A 21,780-nucleotide genomic window follows, 5' to 3' on the forward strand; every position below is an offset into this window, starting at 1 on the left:
TAGTGATTAAATCAGGGTAATTGGAAATTCATTACCTCAAACATTTCTGTTTTCTTTGCATTGGTAACATTGCAAATTTTTTATTCTAGTTTTCTGGAAATATGCAATAAATTATTGTTAACTATATGTTCCCAACCATGCTATTGAATACTAGAACGTATTCCTAGCCGGGTGCAGTGACTCACGCCTGTGATCCCAGCACTGTGGGAGGCCGAGGCGGGTGGATCTCCTGAGGTTGGGTGTTAAAGACCTGCCTGGCGAACATGGTCAAATTCTGTCTCTACTAAAAGTTCAAAATTTAGCCGACTGTGGTGGTGGGCACCTGTAATCACAGCTACTCAGGAGGCTGAGTAAGAGAGTCACTTGAATCCAGAAGGTGGAGGTTGCAGTGAGCTGAGATCATGCCACTGCACTCCAACCTGAGTGACAGAGACTCCAGCTCAAAACAACAACAACACAATAAATTTATTTCTACTGTCTCTTTGTATCCCTTAGCCCACTTCTCTTCAGCCCTTCCCAGTTTCTGGTGACCACCACTCTCCTCTCCACCTCCAATAATGTTTAATTAAATGTGTGCACAAATGTGTGCTACACTGCTGCTTGTCCGATTTTGTATTTGTGAGATTATTGTACTGGACAGCAATTTATTAACTATATGTGACGGTGGCTGAACAGTCAGAGCTGATGCTAAATCACTGAGGGTTTTGTAGGGAATGCCATTAAAAGTAAAATCCTAAGATGCCTCCCAAGCTTCCAGGGCAGTTCCACTTGGGGAGCGGTGGGGCTGCGGGCGGGGCGGGGCCCTCTTGAGCCTGAGAGCCGCTGTGAGGGGCCAGGCTGGGGGCGCCTGGCTGCTTTTGTTTCAGGTGGGTTCCTTCACTGCCCCTTCTCCTCTTTCTAGTTTCTCTTTGCCAAGTGCCCAGGCTCCGTTCCAAGCTGCCTGTCATCCCCCCAGCCCTTTGTTCCTTCCTCCTCCTTCCCCGGGACCCCCTGTCTGGCCTTGGTTTCTGTTTTCTGGCCTTTCCTCTTCCTGCTTGCGTTCTCCCGACCCTCCGCTCGGCTTTAGGTCTCGTGTTTATTTCTCCGTCCCCAGCGGTGGAGGGTGCTTGCCGGGGGAGACGTGCAGGGCTGTTTGACACTGACCCCGCCCACCAGCCCCCATCTGGGTCCAAATGGAACCCCACAGAAGTGAAACGTACCAAGGGGAATCAGGTGTGACCCAGGGGCTGGGTCTCGGAAAACAAGCCTGCGTTGAGTTGGTCCCAGTCTTCATAAAGAGCTCTTCTCCCGGCCCGCACAGTGGCTCACACCTGTAATCTCAGCACTTTGGGAGGCCGAGGTGGGTGGATCACCTGAGGTCAGGAGTTCAAGACCAGCCTGACCAATATGATGAAACCGTGTCTCTACTAAAAATACAAAAATTAGCCGGGTGTGGTGGTACATGCCTGTAATCCCAGCTACTTAGTAGGCTAAGGCAGGAGAATCGCTTGAACCCGGGAGGTAGAGGTTGCAGTGAGCTGATATTGCGCCATTGCACTCCAGCCTGGGCAACACAGCAAGACTTTGTCTCCAAAAAAAAAAAAAAATCTTCTCCCTGCTGATTTCATGCCCAGGCATCCAGTGTGCTGTGCTGGTGTGTTTTCTTTGGTGTTTGTCATCAGTTCCTGCTGGGATTCTAGAGGGGGTTGGAGGAACAGGTGGGAACCATCAAATTTTTTTGTTTGTGTGTGGTATTTTTTTTTGTTTTTTTTTTTTTTTGAGACGGAGTCTCGCTCTGTCACCCAGGCTAGAGTGCAGTGGCGGTGTGATCTCAGCTCACTGCAACCTCCAACCCCTGGGTTCAAGCAATTCTCCTGCCTCCACCTCCCAAGTAGCTGGGATTACAGGCGTGGGCCACCAAACCCAGCTAATTTTTTTTTTTTTGTATCTTTAGTAGAGATGGGGTTTCACCATGTCGGCCAGGCTGATCTCGAACTCCTGACCTCAGATGATCCACCTGCCTCGGCCTCCCACAGTGCTGGGATTACAGGTGTGAGCCACTGTGCCCAGCTGGAACCATCGATTTTAACTCAAGAGAAAGGCTGAGGGCAGATGCTCTAGGCTGGCTCAGGCCGACTCCTGCTGCAGGAAAATGGATGAACCAACCTTAAGTCAGAGGAGTTCCTGCCACTGATCTCTGTTGGTAGAGACACCCAGCTAGCTCAGGAGCCAGTCCCAAGCTCACTCGGGAGGTTTGCCAAATTCTCTGAAAGCAGAGAGGTGAGGGTAGTGTTGTGGTGATTTGGATCTGAAGACCCCTTGCCTGGGCCCCTGGGTGGGAGAAGGATTCCTGAGAATGTGATGATGATCTGCTGGAGCAGGTAGCTTTTTGCTCTGCGTGCTCTAAGTTCTGACAGGCCTGTTCATATTCAGGCAGCTGTTCATTCATGCCCGGTCCTTTCTTTTTAATGAATTATTTTTGAGACGAGTCTCGCTCTGTTGCTCAGGCTGGAGTGCAGTGGGGCGATCTCAGCTCACTACAACCTCCACTTCCCAGGTCCAAGTGATTCTTCTGCCTCAGCCTCCCGAGTAGCTGGGATTACAGGCACCCGCCACCATCCTCAGCTAATTTTTGTATTTTTAGTAGAGACGGGGTTTCACCATGTTGGCCAGGTTGGCCTTGAACTCCTGACCTCAAGTGATCCACCTGCCTCGGCCTCCTGAAGTGCTGGGATTACAGGCATGAGCCACTGCACCCGGCCCTCATCTTTTCATTTATTCACATATCCCATATTAAGTGCTGATATGCACCAGATTCTTCGGGCTCTGGGATGCAGCAGTGGATGAGAGCTGCGGTCCCTCCCCTTGCACATCCTACATTCTTATGAACCAGTGAGCCAGCAGCGTGATTTCAGAAATGAACTGAGTGATGTCATAGGCTGATGGGAGGTGGGGCAACTTAGAGTAAAATGAATCAGGGCAGGCACAGCTTGGTTGACCCCTAAGTGATCTGCAAAGCCTGGGAAGATTGTTTCTGGCATAGGGGGCAGTGGTGCAAAGGCCCTGGGGTCCTTTTAGCTCATGTTTGGGAGCAAAAAGATGCTGTTGTGGCTGAGTGCCATGGAGGAGAGGCCCTAAGAGGGGTCCTTCCATGGCATCAGCCCCACATGGGAAGGACCAGGTCCCCATGCCCTGGCACACACAAGGGGATCTATTCACAGCAGCAGAAAATGTACAGCTAGCTGGGTGTGGTGGCTCATGCCTGAAATCCCAGCACTTTGGGAGTCTGAGGCGGGCGGATCATGAGATCAGGAGATCGAGACCATCCTGGCTAACATGGTGAAACCCCATCTCTACTAAAATACAAAAAATTAGCTGGGCGTGGTGGTGGGCTCCTGTAGTCCCAGCTACTCGGAAGCCTGAGGCAGGGGAATTGCTTGAATCCGGGAGGCGGAGGTTACGGTTAGCCGAGATCGCACCACAAAAAAAAAACGTCAAAAAAAAAAAAAAAACCACATCAAAAAAAAAAAAAAAAAGAAAAAAGAAAAAGAAAATGTACAGCACGTGCTTTCTGTCCAAACATATCTGTAACAGGTGTCCTGGCTATGGGCCATACTTATAGCATGTTGTGCAAATTGGGATATTTTCTTTTCTTTTTTTCTTTTTTGAGACAGAGTCTCTGTCACGCAGGCTGGGGTACAAATGGTGTGATCTTGGCTCAGCCTCCTGGTTTAAGTAATTCCTCTGCCTAAGCCTTCCAAGTAGCTGGGACTACAGGCGCACACCACCATGCCTGGCTAATTTTTTGTATTTTTAGTAGAGACAGAGTTTGACCATGTTAGGATGGTCTTGATCTCCTGACCTCGTGATCTGCCTGCCTCGGCCTCCCAGTGCTGGGACTACAGGCGTGTGCCACCATGCCCAGCTAATTTTGTGTATTTTTATTAAGAGACAGAGTTTTACCGTGTTAGGATGGTCTTGATCTCCTGATGTGATCCACCCACCTTGGCCTCCCAAAGTGCTGAGATTACAGGCGTGAGCCNTAGAGACAGAGTTTTACCGTGTTAGGATGGTCTTGATCTCCTGATGTGATCCACCCACCTTGGCCTCCCAAAGTGCTGAGATTACAGGCGTGAGCCATCGCGCCTGGCCGCAATTGGGATGTGTTCACATTCTACATGCCATAGTATCCACATTTCCCAGGGATTCTGGTTTGCTACTTCCATGAAAGAATGCTGATCATCAAGCTTTATGGGCTTTCTGCTTCCCTGGGAAGGATGCATGCCTGAGGCCATTTCTTCCTGAATCGTGGTCACCAGCGCTCGCCCTCCTCTGGCTGGGCTTGTCGCTCCTGGGGAGCCTTCTGACCTTGGGGTCTTCAGCCTGTGATGTGCTTCTGCTTGGCTCAGCAGGTTTGCCACCCAGGAAAGGAACGGCCTGCTGCTCTACAATGGCTGCTTCAACAAGAAGCACAACTTCATTGCCCTGGAGGTTGTGGACAAGCAGGTGCAGCTCACCTTCTCTGCAGGTGGGGCCTTCTCCCTAGGCAGGGCAGCTCTGAGCAATTCACAGGTGCTTTGTGCATTAGAATGACCCTCACCCTGTGCAGCACCTCCAAGCTGCTTACCCTTTCATCCCTCAGTTGTAGGTCGAGGAATCTGTCTTACTGAAGAAATCCAAAGCGCACAAAGATGTTCATAGCAGTGTTATTCATAGTGCTGGAAATGTGAACGATCTGGCTTATGTTTTCAGAAACCAAGGAATCATTAAATTAAGTGTAGTACATCTCTAGATTAAAAATATTATTGCTGGCCAGGCACGGTACCTCACGCCTATAATCCCAGCACTTTGGGAGGCCGAGGCAGGTGAATCCCCTGAGGCCAGGAGTTCAAGACCAGGCTGGCCAACACGGTGAAACCCCGTCTCTACTAAAAATACAAAAATTAGCTGGGTGTCATGGTGCATGCCTGTAATCCCTTCTACTTGGGAGGCTGAAGCAGGAGAATCACTTGAACCCAGGAGTCTGAGGTTGCAGTGAACCAAGATTGTGCCATTTCACTCCAGCCTGGGCAACAGAGCGAGACTCCATCTTAAATATATATGTGTGTTGTGTGTGTGTGTGTATTGACAAGTATATTTAAGAGTGTGTGTGTGTGTATTGACAAGTATATTTAAGAGTGTGTGTGTGTGTGTGTGTGTGTGTGTGTGTGTGTGTGTGTGTATGTATATATATATATAGAGAGAGAGAGAGAGAGAGAAAGAGAGAGAGAGAGAGAGAAGGGCTGGCCAGGCAAGGTGACTCATGCCTGTTATCCCAGCACTTTGAGAGGCCAAGGCAGGCAGCTTGCTTGAGCCCAGAAGTTCGAGACCAGCCTGGGCAACATAGCGAGACCCCATCTCTTTAAGAAAAAAATATTGACAAGGCCATTAAGCATGTTATTCCAGTTGTTAGAAAAGAACATTTATCCAAATTACCAATGGGTGTATCTCTGTTTTTTTCTGGCACACATGAGGTTTTTATTGTTTTTGTTTTGACAGAGTCTCACTCTTTCCCCCAGACTGGAGTGGAGTGGTGCAATATCAGCTCACTGCGTCCTCCACCTCCCAGGTTCAAGCGATTCTCATGAATCAGCCTCTCGAGTAGCTGGAAATACAGGCACATTTCACCACGAATGGCTCACTTTTGTATTTTTAGTAGAGACGCAGTTTCACCATGTTGACTAGGCTGGTCTTGAACTCCTGACCTCAAGGGATCCATCCACCTTGGCCTCCCAAAGTGCTGGGACTACAGGTGTGAGCCACCACACCCAACTTGGCACACTTGATTTTTAGGAGTGAATTCTGCCATCTCCTCCTTCACCGGGAAGTTCTCCAAGATGGCTCAGAGGTGCTTCCATCTCTAGGACCCTGGCCCATGTTAAACGACCTGTGTGTGATAGTAGAGGATGGAGCTTGGTTTTCTGTGTGCAATGAAGAAAGGGAGGGACCCAGAACAGCAGCCGACCACAGTGGGAGAGGTGGCCATGGCCCTCCAGGCTCTGTGAGGTGGGATTAGGCTATTCCTATGGCCAGGGTCCCGAGACCCACACCCCTGTTTCCAGAACTTCTGGTTCCCTGGAGATGGCATTCCCTGACCAGGACCTGGTACCAACTGCACCTGGTCTTTGGTGCCCCTGAAGCTCCTTCCTCCCAGCTGCTGCTGACTTGGGGTTGTGCCCCGGAATCGCCGAGGGGTCTTGCCCACCCCACTGCAGCAGAAGCTGGAGGGGTGGAAGCGACAAACACCCTGAAGCAGAGATGCACAAGAGACGAGTGCGCAACCTCACGATGGGATGAGTTACAGGGTTTAAAAATTGTTAAAAACCTGAGATGACATTTATGTGATTGGACCTAAAGGGGAATGGGTTTTGATGATTTTGTCTACATTGATGCAATGCATGGGAAAAGGATTCGACCCCTGCTATGGTGTAGGCATGACTGCTGCTAGTACGAACAGAGGAGCTTCCCGTGTTTATACTTTTTTATATTTAGGAAACAGGAACAAGACCTGGGTGCACTGGCTCATGCTGTAATCGCAGCACTTTGGGAGGCCAAGGCAGGCAGGTCACAAGGTCAGGAGTTTGAGACCAGCCTGACCAACATAGTGAAACCCCATCTCTACTGAAAATACCAAAATTAGCCGGGGCACGGTGGCGCATGCCTGTAATCCCAGGTACTCAGGAGGCTGAGGCAGGAGAATTGCTGGAATCCAGGAGGCAGAGGCTGCAGTGAGCTAAGATCACGCCACTGCACTCCAGCCTGGGTGACAGAGAGAGACTCCGTCTCAAAAATAAAACTGGAAAAGAGGAACAAGAATTACTTTTGTAACCAGAAAAGAAAAAGGATAGAGCGGTGGGTGCCTCCCACCATGGTGTCATGGAGAGGGGAGGAAGGATGTGGCCGTGTGCTCCTGTCTCCCTGGCCACCTGCAGCCTCACAGCCCCGTCCTCGGTCCCTGGGAAGCCTCACCAACCTCTGCTTTCTCTCTGGGTCTGCCCCCACCATGCAGGTAAGACAACGACAACAGTGGCTCCGAAGGTTCCTGGCGGTGTGAGTGACGGGCAGTGGCACTTGGTGCAGGTGCAGTACTACAACAAGGTAGGATGGGCCCCCCACCTCCCCCGGCACCAGGACGGCTCAAGAGGGTGCCCTGGGGCCGGGCGTGGTGGCTCTCGCCTGTAATCCCAGCACATTGGTAGGCCGAGGTGGACAGATCACCTGAGGTCAGGAGTTCAAGACCAGCCTGGCCAACATGGTGAAACCCCGTCTCTACTAAAAATACAAAAATTAGCCAGGCGTGGTGGCGCATGCCTGTAATTCCAGCTACTCAGTAGGCTGAGACAGGAGAACCACTTAAACCCGGGAGGCGGAGGTTGTAGCAAGGCGAGGTCACACCATTGCACTGCAGCCTGGGCGACAGAGTGAGACTCTGTCTAAAAAATAGCCCTGAGTTTTCTGTCTTAAGACGTTCATACTCTGAATTTTTTTGTAAATGTTCTATTGGAAAGAGTGGTTTAGGAAATGCACATTGTGGAGGCCTGTGTCCACACACCTGAGCCTTGTGCAAGGGGCAGGGTCCCACCTGGAGCTCTGGACAGGGGAGGGACACAGGGACCCCGGAGATCACCTGTGCTGGGGGAGGGACATAGAAAGGCTTATTCATTTGCAGCCACCTTGGCCAGAGTCTTTACTAGTGGCTAAAATTCCAGGCCATTCAGATGGCTCCATAGCCAAAATTGTCCACTTTACCTGGATGTATTTGGGAAGGCTGCGTGGTCTCGGTTTCACTTTATGTTATTGTTCCTTGGCTTGTAAGGGCACGAGTTGCTGGCTTTTGCATCAAAATGCTGTCGTTTTCATGGCTTTGACTTTGCAAACCCCCTTTCTCTTCTTGGGAAGCTTCCAGGGTGTGCCCCTGCTTGGTCATGGGCCTGTGTTGGTCTTACCAGCCCATCCTGGAGCCCAGCCATGCCCCCTGCACCCCCTTCTCAGGCTTCCACAAGGCCAGGGCCTAAGCTTGGCTGGAAGACGGGGGCCCCTCTGTCCTCCGTGAGAATTGAGCCAGTCCCGTGGAGACAGCGGCTTCCTTCTTTCACTGCCACTGCGCCTGGCTTCGACTCACCAGCATTGGGGTCCAGCCACTGGGCCTGGGGTTGCAACGCCGCCTCCTCCAGCTTCCACGCTCCTTTCCCTGCCAGCCGCTGCTGTCCCTCTGCCTCCCCAGCCCTCCCCTCACATCTGCCTTGAATGTCCCACCATCTCCCAGGCAGGCCGCACAAGCTCCGAGTAGTGGTCACCGTCACAGCGGCCCTGGTTTTTGCCCTCTGTCCCATCTGTGCCGGCCCAAGGCAGGCAGACTCGAGCCTCATTTGGGAAGAGGGCGGACAGGAGGTGCTGGTGGGGTTTGGGAACTGAGTGCCTGCTTGGGATTTGGGGGGATATTAAGAGGGCTGGCAGGTGCCTGGGTGGGGTCTGGGCTGTGGTGCATTGGATGTTACCCCTAGTGGGGCCTGGCTGAGGGATGGAGAACCGTGTGCTCGACAGAGGTGCAGGGGCTGGTGGGGTGGGGGGTCAGGGCTGAGCAAGCGGAAAAGAGTGGGCCTTGCAGATGTGGTTCTGTTTGCTGCCATTGTCCTGCCACTGTCCATTTCAAAGACCAAGTCTCTTCTTGACATAGTGCTGTCCTGTGGCTGTGGGGGCAGTGCTGGCCAGTGTGAAGTGCGTTCACCTGGGCAAGCTGCACGGTGGCCCCTGTGTCCTGATGCCTGGTGCTGCCTACTCTGACCCCCTGGCCCTTCCTCTTGTGCCCTTGCAGCCAACCAGGGCTGGACACCAGAGCTCAATGTCCCCTAGGGTGGTGCTTCTTGAGGGCTGGGCCACAGGGGACCCTGGAGACCGTGCCCCATTGTCAGGGAAGCATGGGGTGTAGGCGGTGCATTTTCCTTCCTGCATGATCAGAAAACCAACTCCAGGGATGAACGTTTTTTTCCTAGGGATGGGGTGGTTAAGGGGAGGTTGAGTCAGCCTTGGTCTCCCCATCAGTGTCCATCACCCCAGAATCCTCATCCTCTGCTGATGGCAGAAGCAGCAGTGTGTCCACAGTTGTGGAGGGTATTGGGGGCAAGATGCCACCATTGCCACCTCTGTCTACACTCACCCTGGCTCTGGACACAGTGTTCACTGGGGCCTGCCTGCCACCGCCCCCTTCCAGGTGCTCAGAGGAGCAAAGTCCCCATGCAGGACACCACCTGCACTGTCCCAGAGGAGTGGGACCTCACATAGGAAGATAAACAGAGGACGGCGGATTAGAGTCTTCACAGCTCCCGTGTCTAAGGCGGGGTCCTTTCAGCGGTGCCTGAGCAAAGTCCCCTGTGGGGATTGGGCCTTTCCTGCGAGCGCTGGATGTTTCTCTCTCTTGCCTGAGGTTATTGATGAAGGAAACCATCAGGTTTTTACTATGTCTTTAGGCATCCATTAGGAGGTCTGATGGGGCCACACACTTGGGAATGTGTTTGCTGGGATCATGAGCTTGTGCCTGTGGGAGAGGCGGCCCCGCTGCTCCGTGCCTTGGTCTTGGAGTGGCAGCTCTGACAAATGCAGGTGTAGGGGCCTCCTCTGGAGTGTGCCTGAGCCGGGCAGGACCAGTCAGGTTGTGAGTGGTGTGGGGGCCTGGAGTGGTGGCAGGGGCCCGCCTGAGGTCAGGAAGACAAGCCTCTGGGGCTGGTTCCTCTCCTCTCTGGGCCTCCACTTTGTATCCAGTGTCACCTCTGGGGTAACCTCCAGCAGCCACCTCCGGGGTAACCTCGGGCCACCAGGGCAGGTTTGGGGGAAGAGAACTGACTCAGGGTGGGAGGGGACCCCCTCGGGGAGGAGGTGTTGTGGCTGGATGATGAGGGGTGTCCAGGACCATGGCCAGGTGAGAGGGGCTCAGGGCTGGAGCTACAAGTGTGGTCTCGAGGGCAGCGGGTGACATGGCCAAGTGAACCCCCCTACACATGGGTCCCCACCTGCCTCGGCTAATGTGATGGGTCACCCCCACCCCAGCTGTGTTCTTTTCCCAGCATGCTTCATTCACCTGCCTTACCACCTCACTGGTTTTGGTTTTTGTATTTTGGGGGATGATTAAGAAAACATATTTGAAAAGATTTGGCATGTGGCAGTCTGGCGAGGGTGGAAGCATTGGTGGGGACTGCACCGCTGCCCACCCGCCTCTCCAGTCTCACTGTCTGTCCCCCGCCCTCTGAAGTGGCTGTGTCTCTGAGGCATGGGCCACCTGCATTTCAGGTCTGAGTACGACCTCCTGGCTGTCACCTATAGGAATGGCCTCCTGAACTGTGTCCATGTGAAACCTGTGGGAGACGCCTCAGGGATCCTTCCTCCATCCGCCAGTGCCCAGGGCCTGGGGTGCTCCAGTGGGACCAGCCCTGGAAGGGTTGTTTACAAAGGGCTGGGCAGGGTGTGGGACATCCTTGGGGGGTGGCGTGGGACCCAGGGCTGGAGGCAGTGCTGGCAGAGCTGTGACAGCCCTCACTCCTGGAGCATCAAAGGAAAGGGCAGGATGGAGCCAGGAAAGAAGGGGTCATGGTCAGAAGCCACGGGAGAGGGGCACAGACCACCTGGGAGGGGCATAGCTAGCCTGGGGCCCTCCCGACACCCCTCCCCTTCCTTGCTCTCTCCTCCCATCTGGCTCCCTGCTGTCCAAAGCCACCAGAAGCCATGGGGCAGGGAGCCCTCCCAGCTAGGGGGCAGGCAGAGTCTGTTCGTTTTTCCTTTCTGCTTGATGACATCTTAGACTAGACGGTTTATTGGTCTAATTCACCTTCAGCAAAACCAAACGGTGGTTTGGAGTCGAATGTTTCTCCAGGAAGGTCTTTTCAAAGGCAGGCATTTGTACGTTCATGTGGAGCTCCACCAGGCACAGATGAAACAACACGGCCCCTGCTCCCACAACCGCCCCGGGAGTCTTGGGGCTGAGTGGGGCATTTTCAATCATTGCTTCATCCCAGGAGTGGTTTGTTTTCCCCCCAAGGTTGACTTAAAGGCGTCTCCACCACAACTTCCAAAGGGGCAAACATGCCTGACAGAAAACATTCTTCCAACTTGAGATTCGGGTTTTGCCCTCATGAGATTTAAGTGTTTGCTATTCCTTTGGTCGCCCTTGGCATCCTTGGTTTCTGGGAGGTTTGGGGAGAGGCTTATTCCCCTTGGAGACAGTGCTGGGAAAGGGCTGTCTGGAAGGACAGAGACCCTCGGTGCCTCGCTGAGTGGACAGTGCTTCCCTGGGGCTACCTGTGGGAATCATGTTTAGACCTCACCTTGCTCCAGGAGCTCCCAGCAGGGCCGGGGACACAGACATGCCAGCAAGATGTTTAATAGGGCTCTGGTGATGTGAGGGTGGCTCATGCCCACCTGGCCTGGAGATCTTCCAAAGCCAGGTGAGCCTGCCCAGAGCCTGCAGGACGACCTCCTGGCCAGCTGGTGAGGCAGGGGCATCAGGCAGTGTGGCTCAGCGGAGCCTCAGTGAGTGAGCTGTCAGGTGAGGCGGTGAGGTGGCGCCAGGAGGGCCAGAACTGCTGGGAGAGTCCGCACGAAACAGGGACGTGGGAGCAGCCATGCTGGGATCCTCTGCCTAGATGCTGCTGCCCCATGGGGACCATGATCGTTCATTGTGAGGCCTGTTCTGGGCAGCGTTCCTGGTCTCTGTCCACTAGACTCCAGCTCTGCCCCAAACCCAGTTTTGACGGCCAAGAGGTCTGCATCATTGTCTTGCCCCTGAGGTTGTACCGTGGATGAGAACCACTGGGCGAGACGAGAGCTCAGCTGAGAGGGAGCCCCAGTGGCCTCAGATGGAGATGTGAGACCCAGGGCTAGGCCTTGAGGCAACAGGTGCCACACAGATGGCAGGTGTTCTTCAGGGGGCACTCAGCGTCTGTCACCTGGCCTGGATGGTGCTGTGCTGGCTGCAGTCGCCAGGTTGGCCACATGTGGCTAGACCACACGTGATGAAGCCCCGTGCCCAAGCTGGCTGCTGGAGTCCTTGGGTCCCTGCCTCAGCAATTGGCTTCCTCTGGTTCTGGTGATTCCGAGATGGCACAGGGGCTGCCTGTGGCACATTGCAGAAAGCGGTTTTATAAAGACAGCATGAGCTCCGGTTGTAGCAAACCTCCTCTCAATGACCGGCCTCTGCTTCTGTTGAGCAGAGAATCTAAGTGCTTTGAGGTTCCCATGGAGTTGAGGTGACCCCTAGGTCCCACTGTCAGTAGGGATTGCTCACCTGTTGCTTGTCGGGTCATTCCAGACCTCTTGGGTCTGTGCTGCACATTAAATCCCAAAGTCCCAAGGAGAATGAGATGTGGCCACCACTCACAAGAGCACCCTGGGGAACAGAGCTTCTTAGTTTCTGCAGATGTTCCAAAAACTCAAGGGCTTCCACCTAGACGCTTGTTTCAGGCTGGTGTTTTGTTGCTGTTGTTTTTGTTTGTTTAGAGATGGAGTCTCACTCTGTCACTGAGGCTGAAATGCATTGGCACCATCTTGGTTCACTGCAACCTCCACCTCCCGGGTTCAAGGGATTCTCCTGCCTCAGCCTCCCAAGTAGCTGGGACTACAGGTGCGTGACACCACGCACAGCTAATATTTTGTATTTTTAGTAGAGATGGGGTTTCACCATGTTAGCATGATCCACCCGCCTCAGCCTCCCAAAGTGCTGGGATTGCAGGTGTGAGCCACCATGCCTGGCCTGGAGCCTGGTTCTTTTAGTGGAAGGTGACATTTAGCAATCCAGATGTGGGTGCCTGGTGTGCTCATTGCCCTGTGGTGTCTCACTTCCAGTCTCTCTTACTGGGCAGAGCTAGGACAGAGACATCTGTGTGTATGTATGAGTACATACATACATGCACACATACTTAAATTCATATTGTTTTCATATTGATCTATCACTGCCTATGGAAAGCCATGAACTTCACTGAAGCTCTGCTGAATTTGCTATGCTCTGCACATTCACGTCCTCCTGATCCCATCCCAGATCATTTGTGCTGCTTTGTAACAGAACACCCGAAGCTGGGTCCCTCCGAACCACAGAGGTTGCTTTCTCTGAGTCCTGGATGCTGGAAGCCTGAGCCACCTTCAGGTCTGGGGCCTGGCAAAAGCCCATTCCTCATAAATGGCAGTGTCCAGTGTCCTCAAATGGTGGAAGAATGGAAGAGAGGGGACTCACTCTCATGGGCCCTTCTATTGAGCCCATATCCCATCCTTAGGAGGCCCATGCTCGTGACTTCACCACCTCCCAAAGGCCCCATCTCTTGATACCATCCCATTGGCCATGAGGTTTCAACACATGAACTTTGGGGGGGGCACTTCAGACCATAGCACCCCCAAATTCATATGTTGAAATCCTCACCCCCAAGGGTGATAGTATTAGGGAGTAGAGCCTTTGGGAGGTGATCAGGATCTCCCATGAGTGGAATAAATGCTCTTATAAAAGAGGCCCAGGCCAGGCATGGTGGCTCATGCCTGTAATCCCAGCACTTTGGGAGGCCAAGGTAGGCAGATCACCTGAGGTCAGAAGTTCAAGACCAGCCTGGCCAACATGGGTGAAATCCTGTCTCTACTAAAAACGTAAAAAATTAGCTGGACTTGGTGGCTGTAATCTCAGCTACTGGGGAGGCTGAGGCAGGAAAATCACCTGGACCCAGGAGGCAGAGGCAGAGATTGCAGTGAGCTGAGATCATACCATTGCACTCCAGCCTGGACAAAAAGAGCGAACTCCATCTCAAAAAAAAAAAAAAAAAAACAGGCCCAAGACTGCCCCTACCCCTTCTGTCATGTGAGGGTGTGACAAGAAGGTGCTGTTCTAGGAACCAGGTGGTGGACCCTCACCAGATGTTGAATCTGCCAGCACTTTTATTTTTGACTGGCATCAACTGTGAGAAACAGATACGTGTTGTTTACAAGCCATGCAGCCTCTGGTATTTCGTTACAGCAGCCATCGTGAGAGTTCGTTTTTGTTTTTTTCCCTCTTCTGTGTTTGTAACTCCTTGTTAGTTAGAAACCTTGTTCTCATCCTCCTCAGTATAGTTAGTGATTTTTCTCAACCTTTGATTATTTAAAGAACGTGTCAACCCCACCAGGCCACAGCTTCACTCAACCCCCTTCCTGGCTTCCCCTCCATGGCTGTCCCCTTCCAAGCTGCCCCTTCCTGAGCCTTGCTGCTGTGTCTCACTCAGCCCTGACTGTACCAGTTGGCTGCAGCAGTTGGAGACAGGTCTGCATAGAGACTTGACTGAAATATTTCATTATTCATAAAAGAAGGGAGGAAGAGAAGAAGGAAGATTTTTAAAACAAAGGGAACAAAAATCAGAAATATCAAAAGCTGTGGGATGCAGCTAAAGCAGTGCTGAAGGGAAAATTCATAGCACTGAATACTTACATTAGAAAAGGGGGAAGTCTGAAATGAATAATCTAAGCTTCTACCTCAATAACCTAGAATAAGAAGAACAAAATAAACCCAAAGCCAGCAGAAAGAAGGAAATAATAAAGATAAGAGCAGCAGGCAGTGAAATTGAAAACAGCAAAACAATAGAGAAAATCAGTGCAACAAAGAGCTGATTCTTTAAGAAGATTAACAAAATCATCTCAAAGAGGGGCAAAAAAATTCTAGCATGAGTGATGAGGGGAAAAAAAAGAGGGGCCGGGCGCGGTGGCTCACACCTGTAATCCCAGCACTTTGGGAGGCCGAGGCGGGTGGATCACGAGGTCAAGAGCTCGAGACCATCCTGGTCAACATGGTGAAACCCCGTCTCTACTAAAAATACAAAAATTAGCTGGGCATGGTGGTGCGTGCCTGTAATCCCAGCTACTCAGGAGGCTGAGGCAGGAGAATTGCCTGAACCCAGGAGGTGGAGGTTACGGAGATCGCGCCATTGCACTCCAGCCTGGGTAACGAGCGAAACTCCGTCTCAAAAAAAAAAAAAAAAAGACAAATTACCAATATCAAGAATAAAATAGGCTCTGTAGACATTAAAAGGGGTAACAAGGGAATAATAAAACAACTCTACACGTGTGCATTTAAAACTCAGATACACAGACCAACTCCTCAGAAAACACAAACTACCACAGCTCACCAAAGATGAAATCAATCATTCGAATGGCTGTATATCTGTTGAGGAAATGGAATTTGTAATTTAGCATTCCCAAAAAGGAAATCTCCAGGCCTAGATGATTTCATAAGAGAATTCTAACAAATATTTAAAGAATTACACCAATTCTGGCACCGTCTCTTCCAAAAAATATGCAGCACTTCCCAGTTCAGTTTGTGAAGTATTACCCTCATTCCAATACCAGATGAAGACAGCCTAAACAGAATCACCACATGAATATAGATGGGACTCATATTCATGTAGAAACCTGTACACAAGGGGTACAGCAGCTTTTCCTAATATCCCCAAATGGGAAACAGCCCAGATGGCCGTCACTGGGTGAATGGTTAAACAAACTGGTGTGTCCATACCATGGAACAGGGAATACTACTTTGCAGTAAAGAGGAATGAACTATTGATGCACCAAACAACCTCTCACTCTGCTGAGTGGGAAGAGACAACCCCCAAAGGGACCATACTATGTGATTCCATTTGTATGACATTCTGGGTTTTTTTTTTTTTTTTTTTTTTTTTAACCAAATTTTTTCTTATATCCCAGGCTGGAACGCAATGGCACAATCTTGGCTCACTGCAACCTCCACCTCCCAGATTCAAGCGATTCTTTTGCCTCAGCCTCCCAAGTAGCTGGGATTAGAGGCATGCGCCACGACGGCAGCTAATTTTGCATTTTTAGTAGAGATGGAGTTTTGCTATGTTGGTCAGGCTGGTCTCAAACTCCTGACCTCAGGTGATCCACCCACCTTGACCTCCCAAAGTGTTGGGATTACAGGCGTGAGCTACTGCATCTGGCCTGTATGACATTCTTAATACGACAAAATGATAACAGTGGAAAACAGAGTGGTAGTTGCCTGGGGTTGGGCTGGGAGCAGGAGGGAATTGGGCGTGGCTGTGACAGGCAGGGTCCTTGCAGTGATGGAATGTTCTGTCTCCAACTAGACTGTGTCAGTGTCGGTACCTGGGTTTGATACTACACTATCTTTTTGCAGGGTGTTTCCCTGGCATGGAAACTGTAAGGCGTACATGGGATCCCTCTGTACTGTTTTTTACAATTGCATGTGGATGTAAAATTGTCTGAAAATAGAAAGTTTCATGAAAGTAACTTTTAAGCTGGGCGGGGTGGCTCAGGCCTGTGATCCCAGCATTTTGGGAGGCCAAGGTGGGAGGACTGCTTGAGCCCAGGAGTTCAAGGTCAGCATGGCAACATAGGGAAAAGCGGGTGGAGGATGCCCAGCTGCTGGGGTATGATGTGGTAGAAAGAGATAAGTGGCTTAGTTTCCATTCCCAAACACGGACCAGGTCAGATGGTAGAAAGTCACCTGCTATGGAAACATGGCGATTCCCGGGGGCAAGCACGGCCCCGCCCTGGCCTTCTTGTTCCAGAGCCCTGACATGGAAAGTTGCTCCGGGGCTGGGGCCGCCCTCAGCTTCACACCCGGTCACGCTTGCTTCCTGTCTGGCGTCGTGGCCACTCTCCTCCAGCAGCCTCTGTCTCACCCCCATCCTTCCTAGCCCACCCGCCCCCTCACTACCGGGGCTCTGAGATGCGCTGGCCATGGCTGCCTTCCTCCCTCTGGGCTCACAGCCTTTCCTGCCTGTGCCCCCCAGCACCTTGGTAGGGAAGGCAGTTGTGGCTGACGGGCACTGGCTGATGTCCTGTCTTGTGCCAGTCTCACATGTATCCCCAACATGATCCTCATGTCAGCTTCCAGAGAAGGAGATACTGTTGCTGTTTCACAGATGAGGAAACTGAGGCACAGAGTAGACGATGGGCAGGCTTGGGTTCGGCGGCGCCTCAGACCCAGCATCTCTCACCCACTCATGTATCTGCTGCTCTCAGACGTGCCATCTCACGGCCGTCGCCTGTTTTCCTGCTGTGACTATTACTGTCCCCCACCTTCTCCATCTTTTCCAAACACTTCTGTGCTCTCTCCCCTAATTCAGTGTTCTCCCCATCTTCACCTTATCACATGGATTCTGACCATGTCATCCCTCAGCAGCCTGCAGACCAGGGGAGGCTGGTCAGAAAGGTCATCAGTGGGAGAGGAGGTGGGGGACTGACCACAGGAGGCAGAAGGTCCTAGGGGCCCAGATCGAGGACAGAGAGGGGACTATTAGGTCTTAACAGGAGCAGGCCATGGCTTTGTGTGATCATAGTGTGCACAGTTGAGTATACTGTGGAAGCGCACATGAGCATGTGAGTATGGGTGAGCATGTGTGCCCACATGTATGTGTGCACAAGTGGGTGAGTGCACATGGGTGAGTGAGCATGTGAGTGGGTGTGCACCTGGGCGAGTGGGCACCTGGGTGAGTGGGCAAGCACACACGTGTGTGAGTGTGCACATGTGTATGAATAAGTATGTGTGTAAATGTGTGTGGGTGAGTGCACATTTGAGTGCAGGTCAGCATGCACATGTGGGTAAACGTGCACGTGTGAGTTCACAAGTGGGTGAGTGCATATATGTGCATATGGTGAGTGAGTGTGTGTGAGTGGGTGAGTGTGCATGTGTGTGGGTAAATGCACATGTGAGTGAATAAGTACACATATGAATGTGTGGGTGGGTGCACATTTGAGTTTGGGTGACTGCATGTGTGAGTGTGAATGTGGATGAGTATGCACATGAGTGGGGTAAGTGCACAGGTGAGTGTGCACGTGTTGGCTGAGGGCACATTTGAGTGGGGGTAAGCGCGCATGTGGGTTTGAGTGTGCACATGATTGTGGGTGAGTGCACAAGGGAGTGTGCACGTGCATGTGTGGGTAAGTGCACAGGTGAGCGTATGAATAAGTGCACATGTGAATGTGAGTGAATGCACACTTGAGTGGGAGTGCATGTGTGGGTGTGAATGTGGGTGAGTATGCCCGTGTGAGTGTAAGTGTGCACGTGAGCATGAATGTTCGTGTGTGTGCACGTGGGTGAGGGCACATTTGAGTGAGTGGTGAGTGTGCACATGTGGGTCTGAGCACACACATGAGTGTGGGTGAGTGCACACACGCGAGTGTGAGTGGGTGAATGTGCACATTTCTGGTAAGCGTTTTCTCTTTGCTCATAAGAGTCATTTTTGAGGGGTGAACTGTAGCCTGCTTGCCGTCCTTCCTGAAGCTTTGTGTTGTTCTTACTGGGACACTCAGGCTACCATGTTGTGGGAGCTGAGCTCAGAGGCCCCACCCCAGGCACCCCATCTCTGTGCTTATAAGGAGGAGGCCCCAGGAGGCTGCAGCTGAGCAGCACGTGCCCCTCCCTGTGTCTCCCGTCGGGATTTCTCCAGTTGGGAGCAGCGGCAGGATTTGAATGTCTCCCACCCATAAAGGAACATGAATGAGCTTCTTGTTGGGTGCTTGAGGGCCCCTCAACAGTTTTTGTACAAGCAGTTTTTGGTCTATAAAACCCCCAAGAGAAGGAACATGCTGCTTTCCAGGAAGGTGCTGTATCTTACTGCATTTTGGCCCTTCATTTGTCTTTGGCAAGAAGACCCCCCCCCCAAGCAAATCCGTATAATTCCCAGACTCCCAGAATACCTCAGGGAGCAGCCAGGCTGTGGAGGGGACCCGGTCCTGATGGCTGGGACCCAGAGGGGCGGGGCTGAGATGCTCCTGGCTTCTTCCTATGGAACTGGGGGCTTTGGTGAAGGGTCTGGCTCAGTGGGGGCTGGCACAGTGCTCTGTTGGATCATTTCCAGAATGAAATTAATTATCGTGGGGATCATGGAACCATGTAGGAGGAGCTTAACTCTGTCCAGTGCTGCACACAGGGGACGCCTGCCTCTGGACCCACAGCTCTTGCATTTCTAAAAGTACTCTATGTCCAGCGGGAAAGCACAGAGTGCCTCACTTTTGTCTTTGGCCAGAATTGTCTGGGAAACTGGTGTTAGACCCCCTTGCCTGAGAAATAGAAGGCTTTGGTGTGATTTTTTTTAGAATCTCTAGGTGACCAGTAGATTCTGACCTTTGTTGAAAGCTTTTGTAATGCTCCCACCATAAGCCTAGTAGCTCTGCCCATTACTTTCTTGGATAGTTGAATACATGGAAGAAATGGCGTGCCCAGGACAGAACTCCGAGCTGCTGGTGGCTTTGTGTCTCAGCTCCTGGAGGAGAGCCTGCGGATTCAGCAGGGATGCTGATTGCATGAGCTGCTTAATTGCTTTTCTCTTTGAAGATGTCAGAGTCAACTTTATTGTTTTATTATATTATGTATTTATGTATTTATTTATCTATTTGAGGTGGAGTCTGTCGCCGGGCTGGAGTGCAGTTGCACAGTCTTGGCTCAGTGCAACCTCCCCCTCCTGGGTTCAAGCGGCTCTCCACTTTGACCACCCAAGTTGCTGGGATTACTCCTACCACCATGCCTGGCTAATTCTTTTTGCATTTTTTCAGTAGAGATGGGGGTTTCACCATGTTGGCGGGGCTGGTTTCAAACTCCTGACCGCAAGTGGTCCGCCCACCTTGGCCTCCCAAAGTGCTGGGACTACAGGCGTGAGCTGCCACGTTCAGCCTCTAGGTTATGTTGTTTTAATATTGGGAAGTACTAAAACTGCAAAACCTGAGAGAACAAACCACTTGCACGTTATTTTGCTTTTTTTCTCATCTTTTTGAGAAATAAAAATAGCAGGCATGGCTGCAAGCAGTTCACACATACCATTCATTTTGCCCCATGAGGAAGGTGCTATTTTACCCTCCATTGTACAGCAAGTCCTGGTATGCAGGGAAGTCATGTGACTTTCCCCAGTCGGGGTGGGATGTGAACCCTTGCCTTTAAGCAAGCTCATCAGAGGCGGTGGACACTGCTGTACTGGGAGCCTTTGCTGGCCTTGGGCCTGCCCAGTGGGACCCTGAGTTGGTAATGAGGATGATGGTAGCATCAGCCATGCCAACTCAGATGCTGCACAGAGTTCAGATCCGTTCTTTCATTTTGTTCCCAAACTGCCCTAGAGATCACAGCTATGCACTTACCCGCTTTCTAGAAGAGTCTGCCTCGGCTATTCAGAGAGTATGTTGTCTGCCTCAGGTCCCTGGCAGCTGAGGGATTCAGGAGAACCTGCCCCCCTCAGCCAGAGCTGGGCAGAGGAACTTGAAGTCACCCTACAACCTGGGATAGCATAGAGTCACCCATCCTACCTTGTGGCCCCGTGGCTCAGTCTAGCTCCCAGACAGCAGCTTGCTGCTCACAGCCCTGGGGGGGATGCTGCATCCTCAAGCCAGGTCATCAGAGGCAGCTGGCAGCACCTGTGTAGAGGGTGGCTACCCGGCTAGAGCACCGTCCTGTTACCTGCCTAGGGGTGTGGGGTTTCCCAGGAAGTAGCAGCTCGGTCTAAGGTTTGCCTTCTGGCAAAGTCCTGTTGGATGGGTGCGTCTTCCTGAATCTGCTCCTCGTGGCCGTGCCCACCACTTTCCCAGGCAGCCTTCAGAGAACTGTTACGGCTCCCTCCAAGGGTGGGCTGGTCATCTTCCTGCCAGAACTGGCACAGGGTCTTGCCCACATTTCCTGGGGCAGTTGTTGGCCGGTCAGGTCTCAAACTCGTCATCTTGAGAAATGACAGCATGGAATGTTTGCCGCTGCCCTTCAACTCTGCACAGACATTCCTGAGGTCCAGCCGTCTGTGAATTCTTTGATATGAACATTGGTTAATCATTTCTGACACAGATTATGAGTTCATTCATTTCCTAGACATGCCCCTCCCACCCCCGCACTGCCTTCCCCCGCCACCTCCCCTGGCATTGAAATCATCCCCCCACAGCCTCCCGATGCGGGATCGTCTGTAGCAGGTTAAAAGGCTGGAGAAATGTGAGCACTTCGTAAGGACCGAACGTTTTCGTGCACACACACAAAAACTTCCTGCACTGTGTAGAGTGGCTGAGTGGAAGCCAAGAGGGAGGGCCTGAATGAGGGAAGAAAATACCCTGAAGGAAAATAAAAAGGGACTGGACCCCAGGGATGACCCCTGGAGCAGGAATCTGGATCTGCACAGCTTGGCGCCTCTGGGCTGCTCCTTGCCATGCTCAGTGGCACCGTAGGTTTTTTCTCAGGTGGCAGTGGGAGTGAGCATGTGGGCTTTCCTTCCTAGCTCTGTTTCTGCCTGCCCCTGGGAGCCTGTGCTGGCCAGGGCTGCCCGCTGAGGGGTGCAGAGGTGCCGTGGACAGGCCCTGTTGCGTGCGTCTCCAGTTACCGTGTGTGGCACCTGCCTTGGTTGGCCTGAGCAACCAGGCCTGGCTACTGAGCCTTACGTCCTCAAAGCAAGGCCTGGGAATTGAGGCCTTTCCTCCAAGGGGTGTTGGTGCAGGGGTTGAGGGGGTGACTTCTGGGCCTGGCTGGCTGCTCTGCATGACCCAGCTGAGCCCTGGAAGGGCAGGTGCCAAGGCACTGGTGCCTCCATCATGCTGGCCCAGAGCCTTCCAACACAAGAATTGAGGAAAACTCAGATACAACCATTTGGCTCCCTTCATTCCCATGCTTTTTCTTTTGCATAAATAAGGGGCAAAGTTTAAAAATTTCTTTTAGAAATGTGGGCCGGGCGCGGTGGCTCAAGCCTGTAATCCCAGCACTTTGGGAGGCCGAGGCGGGTGGATCACGAGGTCAAGAGATCGAGACCATCCTGGTCAACATGGTGAAAC

The 21,780-nt window shown here is 52.1% G+C and overlaps 1 protein-coding gene across 1 annotated transcript in view; it reads left to right on the forward strand.

Moving 5' to 3' along the window:
* LOC108296579 (cadherin EGF LAG seven-pass G-type receptor 1-like) overlaps nt 1-21,780 on the forward strand; it is a 105,171-nt gene that overhangs the window by 75,674 nt on the left and 7,717 nt on the right. The window contains 2 exon segments of the mRNA XM_017519048.2: nt 4,392-4,507; nt 7,028-7,116. Coding sequence (XP_017374537.1) covers nt 4,392-4,507; nt 7,028-7,116 — 205 coding nt within the window.

The sequence above is a fragment of the Cebus imitator genome, unplaced genomic scaffold (assembly GCF_001604975.1).
Source record: "Cebus imitator isolate Cc_AM_T3 unplaced genomic scaffold, Cebus_imitator-1.0 Scaffold725, whole genome shotgun sequence".
Classification (NCBI taxonomy): domain Eukaryota; kingdom Metazoa; phylum Chordata; class Mammalia; order Primates; family Cebidae; genus Cebus; species Cebus imitator.